The sequence below is a fragment of the Falco rusticolus genome, chromosome 17 (assembly GCF_015220075.1).
Source record: "Falco rusticolus isolate bFalRus1 chromosome 17, bFalRus1.pri, whole genome shotgun sequence".
In the NCBI taxonomy this organism is placed as follows: domain Eukaryota; kingdom Metazoa; phylum Chordata; class Aves; order Falconiformes; family Falconidae; genus Falco; species Falco rusticolus.
In genome coordinates this window covers 4,788,057-4,809,264 of record NC_051203.1, presented here as the reverse complement: position 1 = coordinate 4,809,264, position 21,208 = coordinate 4,788,057, and the positions used below count along the sequence as shown (strand labels likewise).

Genomic DNA, 21,208 nt, shown 5'->3' with positions numbered 1-21,208 from the left:
TCTGAAGCGCGGCCCTGAATGGCGGCAGCGTGCATGACAAAGGGGCTGCGGCAAGCGGCGCGGCGCTCTTCCCCGCCGGGCCCAACCTCCCCGCCTCAGCCGCGGTGAGCGCTGCCCGGCCCGCACCAGGCCCCGCTCCGGCCCCTGCAAAGGCCCCAGCCCCCGGCGAGCAGCGAGGCGGGGCCGCGGCCGCGCCTCTCCCGTTAGGCGGCCGGCCTGAGGGGAGCCCCGGGGGGGGGGCGGTGCGGGCCGCGGTGAGGGAAGCCGGCGGGCCGCGGGGCCCTGCAGGCCCGTCCCGAGGCCCCGGGGCTGCGCGGGCTGGCGCGGGGAGCGCGGCGGGCAGAGCAGCCGCCGGAGGGCACGGCCGGGGGAGCGGCGCTGCCGGGCGGGCCCGGGGGCGGTGCTGCGGGGCCCTCGACGCCCCCGGGGCCGCTGCGAGGCGGCGCGCCGCTTCCCCGCGTTTTCCCTCCAAAACCACGCCAGGCCCCTGCGCGGCGAATCTGCCGGCCGGGCCCCGAGCCCCCACCGCGCCCCGTGCGCCGCGGGGAAAATGCGGGGCGGGGGCGGGCCGCGGCAGCGCGGGCCCTGCGGGGCGGGACGGAGCGGCCTGGCGCGGGACGGCGGCCCGGGGGCACCGGGAGCCGGTGGCGAATCTGCCGGCAGCGGCGCAGCCCGCTCTGCCGCTCAGAGCAGCTTGAGCGTGTGGGGCGTCCTCGCCCCTCTCCCCTCCCCGCGGGGAGAGTGGGCAGGGTCTGCCCGCCGTGATGGTTCGAACTAGCCAATGGGGCGCGGCGATCCGCCCGCCGCGGCCAATGAGCGGGGGAGGAGGTGGTGCCAGCGGGGTAGGCTGCACCGCCCCCCGCTCGCATCCTCTCGGCGGTGCGAACGCGACCATTTTGCGGGGGGGATCGGCGAGCGGCGGCGACCGCGGCGGCGGTGGAGCGGTGACCGGGGGCGGGGGGGCCGCGCAGCCCTCGCAGAGGAGCGGGTGTCTCCCGCGGCGGGGCGCGGGCCGGCGGCGGCAGCGCCTGAGGGGGAAGAGGCGGCTCCGGAGGCGCGGCCTGAGGCGCTGGGCCCAGGGCTCCCGCTCGCTCCGGGGAGGGGACGGGCGACGCCGAGCCCGCACCAGGCGACCGTTTTTTTTCCTCCTTCCCCTCAGCGCTGGGCGGCGTCCCCCGGGCCGGGCCCGAACCGCCGGGGAAAATGTCCAGGCCTGTCAGGTGAGTCCTTGGTGGAGCGCGGAGGCCCCGCTCCCGCCTCTCCTCCCACCCGCGGCGCCAGCGCTGCCTCCCTCCCTCCCTCCCTCCCTCCCTCCCTCCTCACGGGCCCGGCCCCCGGCGGCGGGCCGGCGGCGTAGGCCCTCCCGCCCCTGCAGGCCTCGCCGCAGGCCGTGCTCGGGGAAGGGGCAGCCCGTGGCGAAGCGGGCCGGGCCCCAGCGGGGCGGGGAGGCCGGTGCCCCCTCGGGGGAGGGCAGGCGTGCGGCGGGGCTCCCGCAGGGCGAGGGGCGGCTGCGTGGCCTGGGGCGGCGAGCGTGCGCGGCGGAGGGGGCAGGGAGGCTGCGCGGATGCAGCATGGGCCGCTCGCTCTTGTATTTCCCCTTTTTCCTCACAACTTTATATATATATATATATATATATATTCTTTTTTTTATTATTATTGCTGATTCGCTGGCCGGGCGGTGAGCGTGGCCCTGGGCTGGCCGGGGGTGCAGGCAGGCGGCGGCGCGTTTCGCTGCGCCCTTACGGGGGTGCGAGGGGGGTGCGAGGCGGAGGCCTCGATGGAGGCCGCGTCCCGCGTCCCACATTTTCTAACGGGAAGAGTGAACCTTAGTGACCCACTTCGTGCGGAGACAGGCGGTGTGCGCCAGCAGGCCTCTGTCGCAGCCCCCTGCACCCCCTTCCAGGGGAGAGGCCGGGGGGGGGGGGGGGGAACCGGGGAGGGGGGGGGGGCAGAGCGGACCGCGCTGGTTGGGGGAGGGAGTGTGCCTGCAATACGCCGCGACCAGCGAGGGTCTGGAGGAGAGGGGCTGTGCATAGAAGTTAAACCACGTTTAGGGGAGGAGTTCGGAGGAGCCGCCCCCTCTGGTAGGAACAGCAGTGAACACACGCCCTTTCCCTCTCGCCCGGTAGCGTAACTGCTTCTCCCGGGTCGGTTTCCTCCCGGTGTTTCCCCCTCCCCACCCGAGAAGGCCTATTTTAGATCGTGGAGAGGAGGAAACCGAGGGCCGTTTAGCTAAACGGGCTGTCTTCTCCCCACCAGTGAAGGAGGTAGGTCGGGGTGTTTGTGTCTTTAGTTAAAACGGCGCTGAAGCATGGAGTTGCAGGGTAATCTTAACCGCGTTGCTGAATCGCGGTAACTTTGGAAACCTACGGTGTAGAGAACTTGCCATGTGTCTGAAAGTTTACTGGGGGGCAGGAATGTATTCTTCTTTACTTTTCTTTGGAAAGTACTCGGAGAGCGAACTTGTAGTTTAAGTTGTCTTTATAGAAAAGATAAGAGGTTTCATAAGGTCTTCGTTGAATGCTCTGATTTTTTTTTCGTTCTCAAGATACTTTTAAGTAACTGGTTGTACTTGTGTTCCATGGAAGCCTGATCTGGGATGTGGATCCTAGGTATTTTGGATCTTTTGGAGTAATAAACACAAAATCAGTTGCAGCTGTAAAACTTGACAGGTGTACATTTATAGGTTATAGTCTTGATATTTAAGTAATATCTCTAATATGCTTATTAACCTCTAATATGAGGTTAAAAAATGGAAGCTAGGACTGCTTGCTAAGTAGGTGAGTTTGGCACAGTGATTTGTGAAACAATTGGGGGGTTTATAGCTCTTCCTTAGATCAATAGTGTATACCTGCATGCAGAGGTAAGGGCAGATTAAGCTTAAAGTTCCAGCCTTAGGGAATTGTTTCATGTCAAAAAGGTGGATTAATGGGACTGCTCTGAAGCATCTGTCTTTGGCCTTTTGCAAGGCAGGATGTTGGACTAGTGGTCTGATCTTGAATGACAGTGCCTGTGTTCTGAAATACAGTGGTGATGTGACTTTGCTGCTCAGGGTGACATTTCAGTGTACATTCTGCTGGTGATTTACTTGCCGGCACTGGGCTCTTGCTACAGGTAAGGGAAGTTTCGTATCTTTAGAAGTATAGCTTCTAAGGTTTCTGTATTAAATAACTTCATAAGCGACAGTTTCTAAAAAATAATAATTTCAAAATAAGATATATATATATATCTCCACAATCTGCACTGTTGTGAAAGATCTGACTTGTTTTACCCTCAGTTGACAGGCACTGGGCTACAGGAAATCAGATGCCAAAGTCCAGCAGGCTGTTAGTAGCAGAAAACTTTTTGGCTTGTGTCAGGAATAGATCTAGCAATGCGCTATTTAGCTGTATTTAATAGCCTTTCAGGAGGAAAAAATGAAAACATTCAGTGGCTAATACATTATATTGCTCTACTGGGTAGTAACTGGAGAACTCTTCTAATGGATTTAAACCTAAAACTTTTTAAATTGTATTTTTTGTCCTAGTTATCTCAGCATATTGTTGGTAATACGGAAGTCTGGTGGAAGGTTCCTCATCAGAATAAGATTTAGTGTTGGAAAGGTTTTCCTTTATTCAGAGGTCTTTGAATTGATGTATTACGTCTGCTAGTCTAGTGAATATGTGCACACCTGAAACAATGAACTTAATAAAATCCATCATATATCCCCAGTTTCTACTCCAGTTCTTGGTGGAAGACTGCCTTAAGTCTGAGTCTGGTTGTTCAAGTCAGTTTCTTAAAATTGTTAAACAGTAGTGATAAAGTCCCGGTATTTACAGGCTTCATGTGTCTGGCACTTGGAGCCAAGTACTTTCTACACAATTAAAGTTCTCCTGCGTGGATAATGATGGTATCTGCACTATTGTTAGAAAACAGCAAGAAGTAAAAAGTAAGGGTACTTACAGTTACAGAGCCTCTGCATCTTGTGGCTAACTCTTCTGAAGTACTGCAAAGAACATTTGGAACTGGTGGCTACATTATTACAGCCCATCTATACTTGGATACAAATGAAGTAAAACATTCTGAGCCACTATTTTTGTATACAGCATCAATTAATATGCTTTAATTAAGAATTTTTACTTTAAATTTGATGGAGCTTGCTTCTGCTTTTCCTTGCTGGTCACTTTCACTTGCTGGTACTCCTCTCCTGCAGGCATTGCAAAATGAAACAGTGTGAGCAAGTATGGAAATCACAGGGTGGTTTTGTTTGTTCATTTTAAGATTAAAGCCAGTTAGAATTGATCTATCTCAGTGCTTCAAGGCTTTATGTACTTAATTTTGCTTTATTAGTAACTCTTGAATCCCAGTCTTGCATTGGCACAATGGTGGAAGGGTGGTCCTTTGAAATTTTACTCGCAGGGAAAATATTTATCTATTAAATTTAACTTGTCTTGTTGCCAGTGTTGTACCTGGACAATGTAAAATACAAGTATTGTGATGCTAGAAAACTTCCATGGGGTAGCGGGAAAGCAACACTTCCTTGGGGACTGGCGTTTAACTTGAGTAATAATGTGTGGTAGTGTCCAGGGATAAGCTATAGGCGCTTTCCAGATAAGTAAAAAGATGTGATCCTTGCTCTGAAAGCTTCCAGTCTAAAGAGAAACAGAGAGCAAGGCAGAGGTACAAAAAAAAAAAAAAAAAAATCAAAATACCAGGAACAATACAGGTTGCAGAATTGATTTGTGTGTGTGTGTTTTTTTGGGTTTGTTTTCCCCCTCCTCCCTCACCCCCTGCTCTGCATCAGAACATTGCTGTATTTTAAAATCTTCTCAATTGTGGTTAGGTTCAAATGGAGGATGGGCACAAGACTGCTTAAACTGTTGCTGCATAAATAATTTAATTACTTTATGGAGTTTCAAGTCATGTGTATCCCTAAAAATTCTGCAGATACCATGAGCAGTGCCTAGTCTTACAGACGTTTGGAGTTACACCAAGTCCAGACCCAAACAATGACCTCTGTAATTGGGAACCTCTAGTCGGTGAGTCTTGTCTGAGTACAGTTGTGCCAATTTTTAAATAGACTAACACCATAGTGACGTGTTTTAGGTACATAACTGTCACTAGTTTTCGATGTTTCAACTCTCATGCGTAATTGTAAGTGAATGTTCATTTAAGGCCTAAATCTAGCACTGCATATTTTGTTCTGCACAACTTTGAAAATACCTCTAAGGAATATATCCTATCTATATCTATTTTTTCTTACCTATGTATAAAAAAGGCATCAAAGGGGTGCTTTTAATGACAAAACTTACTGATAATATGCTGACCTCAAAGTGGGACAACTTTATCAACCGGAATGAGAACCAGAAAGTGAAAATGACCACTCTTGTCTATGCCAGGCTTGCACTGAGCCTTTACAGTGATGAAGGGTCCATAACTTACTTCATAGATGCTTAGTTTGATGGTTATATTGGTTAAATGCTGTAGTTAAAATAATAATAATAATAATTATAAAAAATCTCAGTAACCATTTAATGTCATTCATTTTACTTGCCATGTTGAGTAAGTGTTGTGTAAGGTTGATACTTCTACTGATAACCATTTGACCTAAACACTCCTCTTCAGTGCACGATGAGATCAGTTACTAGCTTTTTGAAGACTCTTTCTAGCATTGCTTTTCAGAAGTACATGTATATTTTTTAAACACGGTCTTTACTTGTGGATTTTAATGCCTGTGGAAATATCTGGGGATCTAAGCATTCCCATTTTAAAAAAACAAAAGCTTTCTAACTGATTGTTAGTTTGTATTCTGACATGCTGACTTAAAAGACTGAAGGTTTAGGGACCTCACTAGCTGAGGATGGGGTATCACTATGCAGTCCTGATTCGGTTGTATAGGCGTTAAGCAATCCTTTTACATCATTACATGCTTTTCGTCATTTCAAAATTTCAGTTTGGTAGGCTCCAAGTATGGCTTGTAGGAATTACTGTGCATTTCTGATTTCTTATTAAATTACTTGAGCATTACTTTGCTAAGTAAATGCTTCTGATGTAACATGTTGATGACTTAATAGATGAGTTATTCTTTATTGCAGAAGGACTGACAGCTGTTATTAAAACTTAAGCTGTCGGGACTTCTCTATATACCTTTCCTCCCCCAGTCCCTTCTCACATGCACGCTTTAAATGTTAAGCTGAATTAACAAGTAAGTTACCTTAAAATTTCAGTGCCTGTTTTAAACCAGATTGAACAATATCCATCCCGGATGTCTACTGGACTGTCTTTATGCTCAGTCTAAATGAATTTAACAAATAGTTTTGTTTTTTATGGCTGGCTGCTTGCCTTAACATTTAGGTTTTGCTAGTGGCTAAGAGAGACTTTTCATTGACAAAACCAGCAACATTTTTTTTTCCTGGCTTTTAACTCCAGCAAACTTAACTCCTGTGTTTTTATCACCTTGGTGTGATGAAAGATGCAGTCTCTCTTTACAGATTCGTAGTTATTAAGCATTGCCCATCATTGCTGTTGACAGTTTTAAAGAAAAACCTAAGTTGATCTACATGGGGTGAAAGACAAGAGTGGAGTGAGGAGAACGGCAGATGCAAGAGCAGTTTGTTTCATGTTTCTGCCTCTGTGAGCTTCTCTGGTTCTGTTGGGAAGACTTGCAAGTTTCTATCTTTAGTAATACCAGTATAGCTATTCCTTCTTTCCTCCACCCTTCTCCTTGCCCTGCAAAACAAGATAAAGCAAGCCAAACAGCCTTCTCTCTTTTTTCTTCTGCCATAGTGTTGGTTTTGTTTGCTTGGGGTTTTTTAATACAAGTGTCACTGCTCCTGCTCATCAGGTAATGAGAGCCTCGCATGGTTTACTTTCTAGCTGAAAACACAGTGCTTAGGAAGAGGAAGGGTGTTTTCCATAGGGACAATGTATGTCTTTAATGTTTTACCGGACTCTTGTTACATTTTCAGTACCTGATCTAATACGGGTCTGACTGAAATGAGCAACATGAAGCTGTGTATGACCAACTTGCTACAATGTGGTAATACTGCAATTTCCACCTTGCTTGTTTGAGAAGTGATGTCAGAAACCATTGTTTTACAAAGCTGCTAGAACAAAATATCTGGCAGTTCTACTTCCCCCTCCCCCCCGCCTCCTTCTTTACGCTTTTAGATGAAAAAAACCTAATACCTGATCCTTACACTGAATCAGACATCTTACTTAGTAACTTTATGGTTCTTAACATGCTTACCAGAATAAATTCAGTCTTTTCGCATGTGAGATGGCTCAGGAGGCAATCTTCAGGAAGGCTGCCTGTTGGAATAGAAATTTGAGGCCCTGGATGGTATGCCATAACAAGCTTGCCAGTAGCTGTATTCCTAAATCAGTATTTTACCATATTCGGGCTGTGGGTGAGTGAGCAGTGCTCTCTGTAGCACATTGCTGTTGTACTTTGCTCCACTCACGCCTGCTCTGAAGCTTGGATGGTATTCAACCTGTAGAAATCTAATGACTGGTCTAGCCTTCCTTTTGTTTGCTTGTTTGTTTTGGGGGGTTTTGGTTTTTTGAGGGGTTGGTGGGGGTTTTTTGTTTTGTTTTTAAGAGGCTTGGCCTAGGGTTGGATGAAAAACAATTATATTCCTTCGTCTTTTGAAGGCTACTGCTGTAAGCCATGAACAGAAGTACTTGTACAGGAGGGCAACTTATAATTGATTTCGAATGGATCGACAGCCAGAACAAAACGATGGCTTTTGGGGTGTCTTTCAGCTAAGGGGTCTTATCAGCAATGCATGATGTTAATCACAAATGCAGTTTGCTTATGGGAACAGAATGTGGAATTCAACAGTTGGTGCTCTGCGGTGCGGGACAGGGGAAGGGCTTTGTGGTTCCTGTGCTGGATGGAGCTTGTGTTGGCTTCTCTTTGCAGGTCCTGAAGGCTGTGATGCTGGGTAGGTCACTTAACCTACTGCTTGACTGACTTTTTTAGCTGTGGAGGTGAGATCACGTGCTGATTACTGCAGAATCAGATTAATCATTGGCTTTGGGTCAGAGGGATTGCAAAAAGTATGTGCGGAGGGGTGTCTGAATCTCTGGCGCCTTTTTCAGCTGTGCCACCTCCTCCTATTGCACGTCAGCTGTAAGAGGTGGATGTTTGGAGTCTGAGGCGTTACCAGCTAGAACTCGAGTATCATTCAGTTGCGTAGCTCTCTTGGTTCCCTTGAGTAGCTGTATTACAGGGCAGTTATGTCTTGTCAGTAAAGTAGGTGGGACAGGTGCTGAGAAAACAGCCAACGATTACTGACATCTCAGTTTTTAGGTTTCAGAAGTTAGAGAAATGGTTCTAATTTTGTTGGCAAGTGAGGTATTGGTTTCAGTAATAGCTGCTTGTGTAGTTAACTAATTTTGTCCAGAATTGACCATCACATTTTCACTGTTAATGATAGATACCTTGTTGCCTGTGCTAGTTTCAGTTTGGTTAGGGAGCAGAGAAGGTGCTGATGAGGTAAAGAAAGTATTGGTCTGTGCTTATTCACTAGCCAAAAATGCAAGTTGGGTGCAATTCCTATCTTCTTTCCTTGCTGAGCCTAGTGATAATTAAGCATTGTAACAGCTCTCTTACATCTTGTTAGGGCATCAGTGTAACTAATTGAGAAAGCTCCTAGAAGTCCCCAGTGAAAACTTAAAATACTTTAGAAACAGGGATCACATGGGAAAACAGAAATCTCGAGGAGAAGGTAAGAGAGCAGGCATGATTATATTGAGCTGTGAGAAGCAGAAATTAAAAAAAGAGCAGTTCAGACATGTTTATCTAATTAATGATAAGACTGTGTACTTGTTTTATACCTAGAATCCTAGTCTTAAATATCATAGATTTGAGACAGGGAGTTAGGGGGAGCTGTGGCTTAAACTTCAGGCTGATGTGTTCTTTAAATGTGTCTTTAATCTTGGGGTAAAGACATCGCTTTAAAATAGTGTTTTCACTGGTATAGTGGTATACGATGATACATGTATATTTTTAATAATGAAATAACTGCATAGCATAGGTTAAGATGGCTCTTCCTGGCTGCAGTCACGAGCCATAAGAGAGTGCTTCTTACCAGAAAGCACTTTCAAATTCAGAGAATATTCTAATACCTCCTTAGGAAAATGCTAGAATATACTGTGTGTACTAATTTCTGACTTCAAAGGTATAGTTGGCTTATTTGTAAGAGTTTTCATGGGATGTTTTTGGGCTACATATCCTGCACTGGAAGAAGGATATGGCACTTTCTTGTAACTTGAAGAAACCTTTTTGTACTCTGAGATTATTAATTGCTAATTATTGTATTCCCCCCGGCTTTTTAACAGGAACAGGAAGGTGGTCGATTACTCCCAGTTTCAGGAATCAGATGATGCTGGTAAATGACTTTTTTCTCAACAATATAATATTCTTGGGCTAGAGCAGTTCATTTATTGCTTCACATGTTAGTTGTTTTGCTTCTAGTTACATCTTTAACTTAAATTCTAAGGAGTTTCTGCTCTTCACAGCCTGAACTGTTAATAAGTATTTGAAAATATAATGATGCTCATATGTTTTGTATTAAACAAACAATGGTGATAGAAATCTTATTATTTAATGCTTGTATTGTTGTAGTGCCTTGAGGCTGTTGGCAGCAACTGTCTTCTTCCTTGGTCTATGTTATGTTCTGTGGCAGAATCTCCCTGATGCCACTTTTTTTCTACAGTAAAACACGTTTTCAATTTATTTTAGTGGACTCTACTTACTAATCCCATAATGTCAGGCATTTTTGTGAATTGCATCTAAAAAAATATGTTTATGTTCTGTGTGAATTAACAAAGTTTTCTGGAAACCATATGGAATATGTTTTGTGGTTTTAGAAAATAGACATACCGCTACTGTTTGCAAAATGAGGTTGCACTGATCAATAATGGAAAACAATTACATGTAGTTCTTAATTGCAGTCCTGTTACTTATATCGTATAAGGTGTTGTGTAATAGTTGTAAAAAGTTACTTTGTAAGCTACTATATAATGATGTACTTTTTCCTATCGTAGGATAGTAAATAGTTTTTGCTGTTACAAGCATGTAGAAATATGTATGGATATTAACTTTTAATAGGTTTACAAAATAACTCTGTTCGTGACTAGCTGTAAAATGAGCTACTCTGTCCTTTTGTGAGGCTTTTTATATGTTTCCTAATACTCCTGTGTCAGACTTGATTGTACGCAGCATTTTTATTGTGCTGTTGGCAGAAGAAAAGGTAAATCACTAGTTTAAGACAGGACTTTGCTTCTATAAAGTTTTGTTTGAAGCTTTGTGGTCTGTTTTTTTTTTTTTTTGAAGGGCTTCTTTTTGATGTGCATGAAATGGTCAGTTTAAGTTATAGCTGAGGAAGTCAGTTTGCTGGGAACTAGGAGTTTGATTCAAAACCATTTTGTACTGTCCCGTCCAGATGAAGATTATGGAAGAGATTCAGGCCCCCCATCCAAGAAAATCCGTTCGTCTCCCCGGGAGGCTAAAAATAAGAGGCGATCTGGGAAGAATTCTCAGGAGGACAGGTAAAAGAAGCACTTAATCTGTTACGAACGTATCTCCAAACCTTGTTCTTTATGTGGGGAGCAGTATCTTCTAAGAGGAACGATTGTAAGTGGAATTCAAGGCCTGCAGTGTAAGAAGATACAGAGCTCTCAATCACAGAGCTTGCATAACCAGCTTGGACATTGAGGTGGTTCTTTCTTATCTGAGTAGACACAGAAATAATGTGTAAAGTACTTGTTATTAGCACTTTGTCATTAAAACAGTTTCCCAGAGCTAGATAGGTGGAATAGGAAGGAGTATGATCCAAGTTACAAAAATTGGCAGCTGGCATGGTTATCCAGGTAAGTTAGCAGCAAGATGCATTTCATTTTCCATCGTTTTTTCAGTATGCTCAGAGCATTCCTGTGGTTAAAGATTAAATGGGATGGTACAGTGGCAGTTAGGAGTAGTTAGGCTATTTGTTAGCTTTGTGGTTCTTTTATTTCTGGGTTTGTCTAATTCATCAGCAAAGTAACTGGCTTTGATAACTGAGTGGCTCCAGCAGTGGGAAAGGGCTCTTTTCTAAGTGATGCCCTACGGAATAGTGAAAGTCTTTCCTGTAGAGTGAAGGTATTTTCCTTTTTACAATAATTATGGTCAGCAAATGGTTGCTATAAGACTATTAAGCCAATTAACTGCTTTCATGACAGACATCAGCTTCAGGGATGGAGGTTCTGCCAGCTAGTTCTTACACTATAAGCCCAAGGTGTCTCTTTATTCTGTTGCACTGTTTGCTGGGATGTACCTAACTTATTGGCAGGTATGCTTCAGAGGCTTCCCTGTTGTGCTCCTTTTCTATAAATTGAAAGCTGAATGTAGGCATGGGAATATTTGCACGGACCACTTGCTATTGTGAACTGGGAGGGAGAGACTGTATTCACCATGGTAAATGCCTGTAACACCTGAAATCAAAGATTTAATGGGTGTGACATATAAAGAAATTGGGCTAGGCAGCTCCCAAAGCAATTAAATAGTTGACCTTGATGTCCTATTAGCTTTGAGGATTTTTAAGTATGTAAGAACATTTCTATGTGTATTACAAACGTTGCAGAGGGCTGGCATGTAAAATGCACTCATACATTTCAGTGACTGAAACACACAGTTGTCTGTATGAGACTGAAAACAGATGGGCCTGAGGGGCTGTAATGTGGCCAGTTATCTAAACTGAGTTCTTGAGAAACGTTGTGTGTCGGCTCCAACTGCCAAATTTGAAAGTAGCAGAGATTTGATCTATTGTATTTCTTGACCTTGGCAAACCCAGCAGTTCAGCTGTTCCCGAAGCACATGTTGTACATCAGTGGCCCTCGAGAGACTATTCACCATTTCTGTTTAAAACACTTGTTTACTCTCTGATTGGAGTGCATGTTCTTACATGCTGGAAGGAGAACCCTCTTTGGACAGTGGTAGTGAGTAATGATAGAGGTTTGGATAAAAACAGAACATTAGTACCTGCTTGATAGGGACACCCTCTTATGAGGGTTGAAACCGCTAGAAGGGAGCGGTGAAGCTCCATCAGAGCAGATCATCCGAGAGATTGTACACCAAATATGTGCTAGTGAAGTGCTGCACAGCAATGTACACAGAATGAAGGAGTCGGGGAAAACAATGACATAAAGACAAGTGATGGCTATAAATCTATTCAGAATTTATTCCATTTATGGACTCAGCCATGCATTAGCATGTAAAACTTCAGAATTTGAATGGAAAATGGAAGACATCTGGATTATTGGTAGGTTTCAGAGTGAAGTGCATGGTTCAGCTCAACCTTATTATTTCCTGGTTGGTTTACTTGACTCCGTGTAAGTTTGTATGTGATTCAGAGTTTGAATATTATCTTTCCAACCATGATAACTACATGTACAGCTGAGTAATTCTGAAGTATAACGTGGTAATGTCTAGAAAAAGTGCATATTCCCAGTCTAGAGATCAGTTTGCTTTCTGAAAATTGATATTTTTCATACAGCACTGACTGAAATCAAAGTTAAAACAGCAGTCAGACCCTGTCTTCCTCTCATTTTCAGTGAGGATTCAGAAGAAAAAGATGTGAAGACTAAGAAAGATGATTCACACTCGGCAGGTAACTAACTACATTGTACAGATAGTGTATCTTCAAAATGAAGACCAGTTTGTAAGAGTTACTGGTGTAGGATTTGACATAGGAAAGAAAATACTCAGAGTAGAGAAGCATGCACTTTTCTAATACACTTATCTTAAACTGGGTGCTGCCTTTACTGCTCTTACTTCCAGCCCTGATTTGGGATAACATTTTTTTGTGTGTAATATGATGCTGCTATAGTTTGTCTTCACAGATACATATAAACATATATACATGTTAATCTCTTCCCTGTATGGGGTAACATATTTTTTTTTGGTGCAATATGATGCTGCTATAAAGCTTATCTTCACAGGTAGATAGTTGTATGTTAATCTCTTCCCTGTAGTTCTTGTCCGTATTTCAGAATGATAGAAGAAACTTCATATTTGTACCTTTTCCTTCCAGATGAAGATTTTGGCAGTGAAGATGACGACTTAGGAGCAGATGATGGCAAAGCTGACAGTGACTATGAGAGCTCTCAAAAAAGCAAAAAAGGAAAAAAGGCTAAACCAGAGAAGAATAAGAGAGCAGCCTCCAAATCCAGGAAAAGGCCTGCAGGTAAAAAAAAAAGAAGTCGTTGCTAGTACGTGCAGTGGAAGATATTGCACATGATTATTGTTGGGTGACTACAGAAATGTGCTTATTGGGTTTAATGTGACCATGTTCTCCTAGTAGCTCAGTTACTCAGCGAGTGTCTTGATTAACTTTCTTGTGAATAACTCGACCTTTGTCTTGCCCACATGCTACCTCAAGACAAGTAGTTTGTATTCTGTATCTCCATTATCACTTGGTGACTTTTGCTGCAGAGGACAGTGAGGACGAGAAAGAAGACCATAAAAACGTGCGTCAGCAACGACAGGCAGCATCCAAAGCAGCTTCTAAACAACGAGAGATGCTTATGGATGATGTGGGTAGTGAGGAGGAAGAACAAGAGGATGATGAGGCACAATTCCAGGAGAGTGAGTAAATGCGACTGATTTTAACTTTTTACAATGTGACATGGGTATAGTACCACACATGAGCTTATGGGTCTGGCCAGACAGCAGAAGGAGCAGTTTGCTTTTTGACAGCAACAGTGAAGACCTAAGTTGTCCTTTTCAGTAACTTCCTTATTACTGTGTATCTTTCCAACAGATCGAACTTGGGTTTTTCATGTGTAGAATTCTTGTTTGAAGTTTCCAGCAAAGATGTATGTGTGTCTCTATAAGCAGCCCTAAAGGATTATTGTAAAGTTTGTCATGCTTTTTGCTGCTGCTTGCTATCCCATTGGTTTTTGAGGCATTGGTGCTACTTTCAGATGATGCAAAAGTACTTTATCCTTGATTGATCGAAGTAGGACCTTCTGTTTCACAAGAAGAGATGGGTTCAGCTAGTAATGAACCGCAGTAAGTTCCTGAAGTTCTGAGTGCAAACGTGATTTCAGAATGGAGTAACGGTATCATTGAAAAGATCACGTAACTTCTCCCTGTCAAGAGATTCTCTTTATTTTGAGATGGGTTACGTATTAAGATGGAGCATATTTTGAGGACCTCAAAACGCTTTACTGTTTGTAACTGCTACACTAGTGCTTTATCCCTACCAGTGTAAAATCTTCTGCTATGTCAAATTTCTTTAGCACAGTAGAAGCAGATAGGTGGAATCGCATAAGGTTGGCGAGTCCTGGTTTCCTGTCTCTGCAGTTTAACTTGCAGATCTCTCAACTGTATCTTCTCTTCCCTTTCTTCCCCCCCCCCCCCCCCCCCCCCCCCCCCCCAAACTTAAATTTCTCTGTGCTTTCAGCAGATTCAGGAAGCGATGAAGACTTCCTCATGGAAGATGATGATGATAGTGACTATGGCAGTTCAAAAAAGAAAAACAAAAAGGTCTCCAAGAAATCCAAACCTGAGAGGAAAGAAAAGAAAATGCCGAAGCCCAGGCTAAAGGCCACAGGTGAGTCTATGCAAAGAAAGTTACATGGTTTGCTTTAGGGGTTAGTATTTTTTTTTTTCTCCTACAGAAGACTCGATAGAAATCTAGGGGTCGGTAGGCATTCACATGTAATGGTGAAGGGCTGATTCATGTATCGTCGTGATTCATGCCACGATTTAAGGCAGCACTATGAAATAATAAGGTGGCTTTAATTCTTAAATAAGAAATTGAGTTGGTATCTATGTCTCGTTGGCAAAAATTGCCTAGATTGCAAAACTTTCCCTATTGAGATGCTGCAGTCTTGAATTTCTGTGTATCGTAGCCAAATAATACAGTTTGTGGACTTTGATGTTTTCAGGGTGGAGGAAGGTGCAGAAATCTGAACCAAAGGAAAATTTGATTTCTGCAGGAAGTCTATAATCATAATAGCAACGTATGTACTGGTTTGACAGGAGGCTAGTTACATTCATTTATGATGTCATATCCAGTAATTTGTTACGACTTGCAATTAAGTAGCTTTTAAATCTTGTTAGTTAACTTTTCAGTTCAGCTTTACTAATATGCAGTGCCAAACCCACTGTGTGTGGGGTATGGACAAAACAAAATGAAAGCTGCTACCAAAGTGTCTTGTAAATCCTGTTTATATAAAGTCATGTGATGTTTTAGTCTTTGTTGCTGATCATAACTTTTATAAGCTTTTTCTTTTTTTCAGTGACCCCCAGTCCAGTGAAAGGCAAAGGGAAGGCAGGCCGCCCCACAGCTTCCAAGGCAACAAAAGAAAAGACCCCATCCCCCAAAGAAGAGGATGAAGAGCCTGAAAGTCCCCCAGAAAAGAAAAAATCAGCCAGCCCTCCACCAGAGAAGTCAGGGGATGAGGGATCTGAAGATGAAGCACCCTCTGGTGAAGATTAAATGGCAGTTGAGGAAATCTTTGTTTAAAAAAAAAAAAAGAAAAAAAAGAAAAAGGAAAAGAAAACATACTTAGGGGTAGAACACGGTTTTGGCTGTGGCTTGACTCATGGGCTTTGAATGCTGTCTTTACTTTCAGCTGTTTAATACAGTGTATCCTTTTTTTAATAAGAGGAAACCCTTATACAGTAATATTTTGAAGTCAATGTTCTCTGTTGGCCATTCCGTTCTCCCTCCCCCACCAAATCTGAAAGCCATTTGAGACAAATTAACAGACCATTTAAATATATATTTTTTTCAAGGGATACTGCAGTTGTGAAGCAATAAGGTTTGAGACTGATACGTGGAAACCATACTTACAAATCGTTAAGTAGAATAGATTTCCCAGTGCTGGTAAGAGTTCCTTAAAACTATTCTGTATTTGATTATGTGAAAAAAATGAACCTATGCTTTAACAGACTTCTGTTGATACAAGTTCACTCTCAGAAAAAATGTAGTTGATACGAATTCCAGTTGAGGAAGAGGAAACATGGGGAGGAAACCTGTGTTTCTTGGATTCAGGCACGTTTTTCATGGAAAGCAATCAAGAGACTTGTAGATGGTCCACTGTCTTTTATTTAGAAAAGACCCTCCAATTAGGATGCGAGATCTTTTGTCTTTACTGGATAGAATACTGTTCTGCTTTAGGCAAATTGCAGCTCATCCTGTACAACTCAGATACACAACCTACAAGCTTCTCACATCCATTAACCCTATTTTATTTCTTCCAAGGTTGACTGTAGATGGTCAGAATAGGGAAGAGAAATCAAAAACAATTTTTAAAACTCTGGTTTCCATTTGATATTATGGAAGATGTCCCAAGGAAAAAAAAAAAAAATCAATGGGTAGCATCAAACTAAATTCTTTAGCTTTTGGGGCGAGGGATGTCCTTTTATAAATGTGAAGCAAAGGATTCCTGTAATGCTCTGGTCAGTCTCGGATCCCATGAGTCACGCTTAAGTGTTTCTCTTCTCTCCCTCCATCTGTCCTCAGAAAGGCTATGTAGTCATACCTCTCAGCCTCTCCAGCTACAGTGTTGGACAGCAGACTTCCATCGATAGTGATCATCGCCACGATACCACTTCCATTTCTTCATCCTTCCATCCTACAGCGTGGGAGGCTTTTGCTCCCCCATCGACATGTCTGCTTCTGACTGTTGGTCATCATTCTGCTCCCTAAGCCTGAGAAGTGCTGAATAGGGACAGTATTAAAGGATGAAGCTGGGAGGAAGGGGAGTTTGGAAGCAGTGTAGCAGGGCTATCATTTTATTAAAAAAAGCAGGATGTCTCTTGAAATGCAAGACACTTGAGATGTGTGTGGTGGCATTTTAATGTGTTTTTATGAAAGCAGCCATATCCTTTTTTTTTAACTTCAATTAAACTTCACAAGCCTTGGTTATCAAACCCTAATATGGAGGTTGCTGCCATGTTTGTTGGTGGAAATACTGAAAACTGGACCTGCCGTTTTTCTTTTTTTTTTTTTTTTTTTTCTTAAACCCTTTGTGCTTTCTGTATGTTGCTCACAGTTATCTTATAGCTGACAAGCTTTGCATCTTTTTTTTTTTTTTTTTTTTTTTTTTTTGTCACAGAACTACACATTTTGTAACCAGCCTCTTGAAGGTAACATAAGGCAGCTAATTAGTTGGATTTCTGGTGCACATACTACCAGATTTTTAATCCTCTTTGGATTTTAGAGAGCTTTTAGGTGTGATACACTAATATGACCAGAGGAAGGACACTTGGCTGAATGGCGTAGGGAGCCTGAAGATGTTGAGCACAGTGTGGAACCTAAAATGTGGAACGGAATATTAATATAACAGCCGAGTGATTGTCTTGTGTGATTCATAGCCATGAATTTTATTGAGGCTGGTAAATTACTTTACCTTGGCTTATAATAAGTTCTCTAACATTCTTTACTATAATGAAACTACTGTTGCCGTTACAATAAAGATGATCGGTGTTTCCATTGTAAATCTTTTTTTTTTTTAAAGTGGTTTAATTTTGCAGAACAGCTTAAGGCTGGAGTCAAGTGTCAGTCTTGGAAAAAGAAACCAATGTAATCCCCTCTCCTCTCCCACACCTCTTCTCACCTTCCAGATTTCTGGGAGAGCAGAGTCTCTTGCATTCCCTCCACTCCTAGTCCAGTGCTTCTTAGGTAATATGGGAAAATAAATGGCCGAATTTTAGAAAAAACATTTGCATTAAATTTGGGGATAGCATACACTTTTGTGAATGTCTGGTCCACACAGTTCCCCTTCAGTCCAGATTGTGTTTCAAGCTATTGTCTGTTGGGTTCTTACGGTTTTTTTGGTATCACAAGTACAAGGATTACTTAAACATAGAATACCTCTAGCTGATCTGGTCAGACAGCTGTTTCTTTACCCGCTAGACGAGATTTTTTTCCTGAAGAGTGTATTTTGTAAGTTCCACTTAAAATATATTCTTTGGGTTTTTTCTAACACAGTTAACTAAAGTTAAGGCTGTGAAAAGTATGTTTCTGTTGTTCTCAGTTCAGGTTTTGGACTGAATTATTTTATGCCTGGCAATTTTGGCCCTTTATCTTACAGAACTGTTCTGCTTTCTCATACGTTCATCTCTCATGGCTGTTACAGGCTGCATGATACTTATCTTTGAGTTTGTCACAACCCAAACACTATGTAAATCCTGTACTGCTACTGGGATTTTGTAACTTTTTCTGTATCTTACTGTTTTGCTGATTTGTGCAAACACTAAGCCCTAACAGTCTCTTGGTTACTCTGTTAGAAATACAGCAGTTTACATTTTTACAGATAGAAGAAAAGTGTGAAGGTTAGTACTTTTTTTTCTTCAGTATGCAACATTTTTCAGTAGCAGCAGACTTAATACTTTTAAATGTCCTTTTTAATTAATTTGTATTGAGCATTCTGATTTCTTGAAGGAGAGCTGTAAAAATGCCTTTCTTTAGGAGTGTGAATAGTTCTTCACGAAGCAGAAAGTTTCATTCACAGAAGAAAATGACTTTGAAAAGATTGTCTTCTGTTTTACAGCTGTAGTTTTGGAGCCTTTGCAGAGAGGTGAATGAATTTATTCCAAAGTTCAGTTAATCTAGTGCCCTGCCCTGGTCTTACTCTTAAAACGGTAGTTCGTAACTAAGGTCCATTATATGTCCTTTCCTACATTCTGTTTCCAAATCCACACCACCACGTTCAGTTTTGCAGTTATGTGCCAGTAGTGTTGCGTTTAACTGGCCACAAGGCTTGGTCAGTAAAAATTCGCAATTCCAGTTGGAATTTCGTAGTAAAGATTATTTGCTTCGGTTTCTGTTTGATCAGCATGGGAATGCCAAACATGCCAAGCTACATGGGTTTCAGAATGGATTGTGGGTGAGAGCAAGACATAGAAATGGGGCAGCCAAGAAGCTTTTAATTATGTTGTTTTAACTTCATCAAAGCAGAAGCGTGTGTGGGGAGAGAAGCAGCACACCTTGGGTGACTTCTGCTGGGGAACCTCACCAGTGCTGGGTAATGGTTCTGAGTGTGCTCAGCTGCTGTGCCACCGCACCACTGCATCCGCAGGTGATGGACAGCCAGGGTAGTGGCAGAAGATGCGCTGCATATTCCTTTTTTTCTTTTTTCTTTTTTTCTTTCCCTCTGGTGATGGTCACAAAGGTACAATAGACACTGAGGCACCCAGGTTAAGGAGGGAGGGAAGTAAACTGTAACATGCTGGAAGCTTTTGAGCTGTAGAAACTGGTGCTTTGCTTTATGTAATTTGTTTGTGAAGTGTTTATTTTTATAACAGATCATGTTGTTGAACACATGGTTCTTAAAAACTACAAACTGATCCATGAGTTTAATATTTGAGAAGTGGACGTTCATCTGTTGGGGGAGGCAGGATATGGAAATGTAAGCAGATGGATATTTAAAGAGACACTGTCACAAAATAGTTGCTGGCATATAGGATATGTTAGTTTGGGGGGGGGTGTCACATCTGTATGTGGAAATTATATATTCTCTACATATATGAACAAATAGAAAATATTCCCTGAACCTTGAAAAGTTTTCCTACAGTTTTGGGAGGTTTAAATACAAGTTCTGCTAATGAAACTAGGAAGCAAGACTAACAATTATGTTCTTACTGTCCGTGATGACTCTTTTTAAGTACTATGAGGATTATCAGAGCTCTGAAAGATGACAGTGTCCTTCCTTGACCTCCCCAAATCAAGTGTATCCTCGTGTTAGACTTCCCACTTCAGTAGATGACTGGCATTTGAATGTCTCTTCATTGAACTCTTTATATTAAAAACAAACCACCAATATTTCTTAGTCAAGTTCTCACCATGTGCTGACTCTGTGTATCAACCACTATTGGAAACGACTCTCTAGACTGCCTGCCCCTTCAGCCGCGGTGAATCGAGTGGGTCCATCGGTCTGAGCATGCTCAGTGTGACTGCAAACACCATTGTGCATATGCTTTGTATATTGGGGCGAGGGTTTTTTATATATATATTTTGGGAGGGGTAGTGGGTGGGATGGAGAAATACTCAATCAGCTTAAGCCAGAATAATGTGTGTAAAAGCCCCTGAAGTATTTTGTGTGTGAGTGCGCGGGTGTGAGTGCGCGCATGGGAGTGTCTGACATCTTATTCCCTTTGTGTTCTGAAGATTTGTGAGTTTTACTTTTTTTTTTTTTTTCCTGCAGAAGCAATTGTTACAAAAAAAAAATTGTAAATAAGAGCTACATAATTTTTGTTTAACCATGAACATCATGTCACAGCAAACCCTGAATATTCACTTTGAAAGTAGAGGAGGATACTCCAGGTAGGGCCTTGGGCCTTTGGCTGTCGGCAAGGCATCGTTATATGGTATGCAATGAATATTTGTCTTGAGTATTTGCAATCCCCCGTTGAGCTTTACTAAAAATCAGGCTCTTTGCAGTTCCCCTCCCCATCCCTTTTGATTTTTATTTTTTTTTTAATCTCAAGAGCAGACAGAAAAAGGGGCAGCTGCAAACAGTGTTCAGTGCTGCTGGCCTGCGGTCGGGGGGGTGTGCAGACACGCTGTCATCACTGGGCCCAACAGGGTTGGTGACTCTTGCGATACCTTGACAATACTGAGATCTACCGCATGGTACTAGGAGTTAAGTCTGAATGTAACATTAATGCTTTATTTAAAATAAAAACAACACTTTTTTTTTTTTTTTTTTTTAAGGGGTTGAAGTGAACATGACTGTTGACCATGTTCGTGAATTTATAGATGCAACATTCATTGGTAGAATTGTGTGATGGTCTTTTGTGCTACTTAATTTTACATATTCCAGTCTCTGTATGTACCTGCAAAGAAAGAAAAAAAAAATAACAAAACCCTGCTTTGCTTTTATTGAAAGGGTTCCCAGGACTGCATACCTGCTCCTGAGCTCTGTTTTAAGTATGTGTATCCTTCGCTTGTATTTTGTATTAAAAAAAAACACAAGGAAAAAGAACCCTTTATTGTTCAGCATGTTGGAATTGTGTCCCCTCTTTTATTTTTCTCCTTTTTGGAATATATTAAGCAACTCATTCTTCTGTATCTTTTATTTTCTTTTGTAAACTTTTTGGTTTTGTTTAAAAATGGCTTTATAAAAGGGCTTTTATAACCCATAAACATGGCTTGTGTAATTTTTCTGATATCGGAAGGTATTACTTTTTGTTACGTGGATATTGGTGAGATGTAGAAACGTGTTCATC

At 42.7% G+C, this 21,208-nt stretch overlaps 1 protein-coding gene and 1 long non-coding RNA gene across 3 annotated transcripts; both read left to right on the top strand.

Annotated features, from left to right (window-relative positions):
* Nucleotides 1-881: 881 nt before the first annotated feature.
* On the top strand, nucleotides 882-20,196 carry NUCKS1 (nuclear casein kinase and cyclin dependent kinase substrate 1). 2 transcript variants are annotated; one of them, XM_037410200.1, is made up of 8 exons: nucleotides 882-1,220; nucleotides 9,325-9,374; nucleotides 10,431-10,536; nucleotides 12,577-12,632; nucleotides 13,056-13,208; nucleotides 13,457-13,609; nucleotides 14,433-14,579; nucleotides 15,271-20,196. In XM_037410200.1, the coding sequence occupies exons 1-8, from the start codon at nucleotides 1,204-1,206 to the stop codon at nucleotides 15,468-15,470; spliced, it is 882 nt and encodes a 293-aa protein (XP_037266097.1). In that variant the 5' UTR covers nucleotides 882-1,203; the 3' UTR covers nucleotides 15,471-20,196. The 2 variants fall into 2 exon arrangements, with proteins under 2 accessions (XP_037266097.1, XP_037266096.1); XM_037410199.1 differs by having other exon boundaries at nucleotides 918-1,220; nucleotides 14,430-14,579.
* Nucleotides 1,963-7,897, top strand: LOC119158381. Its single transcript, XR_005107852.1, has 3 exons — nucleotides 1,963-2,267; nucleotides 4,927-5,018; nucleotides 6,948-7,897. It is a non-coding gene; the product is annotated as an uncharacterized LOC119158381 (long non-coding RNA).
* Nucleotides 20,197-21,208: the final 1,012 nt, after the last annotated feature.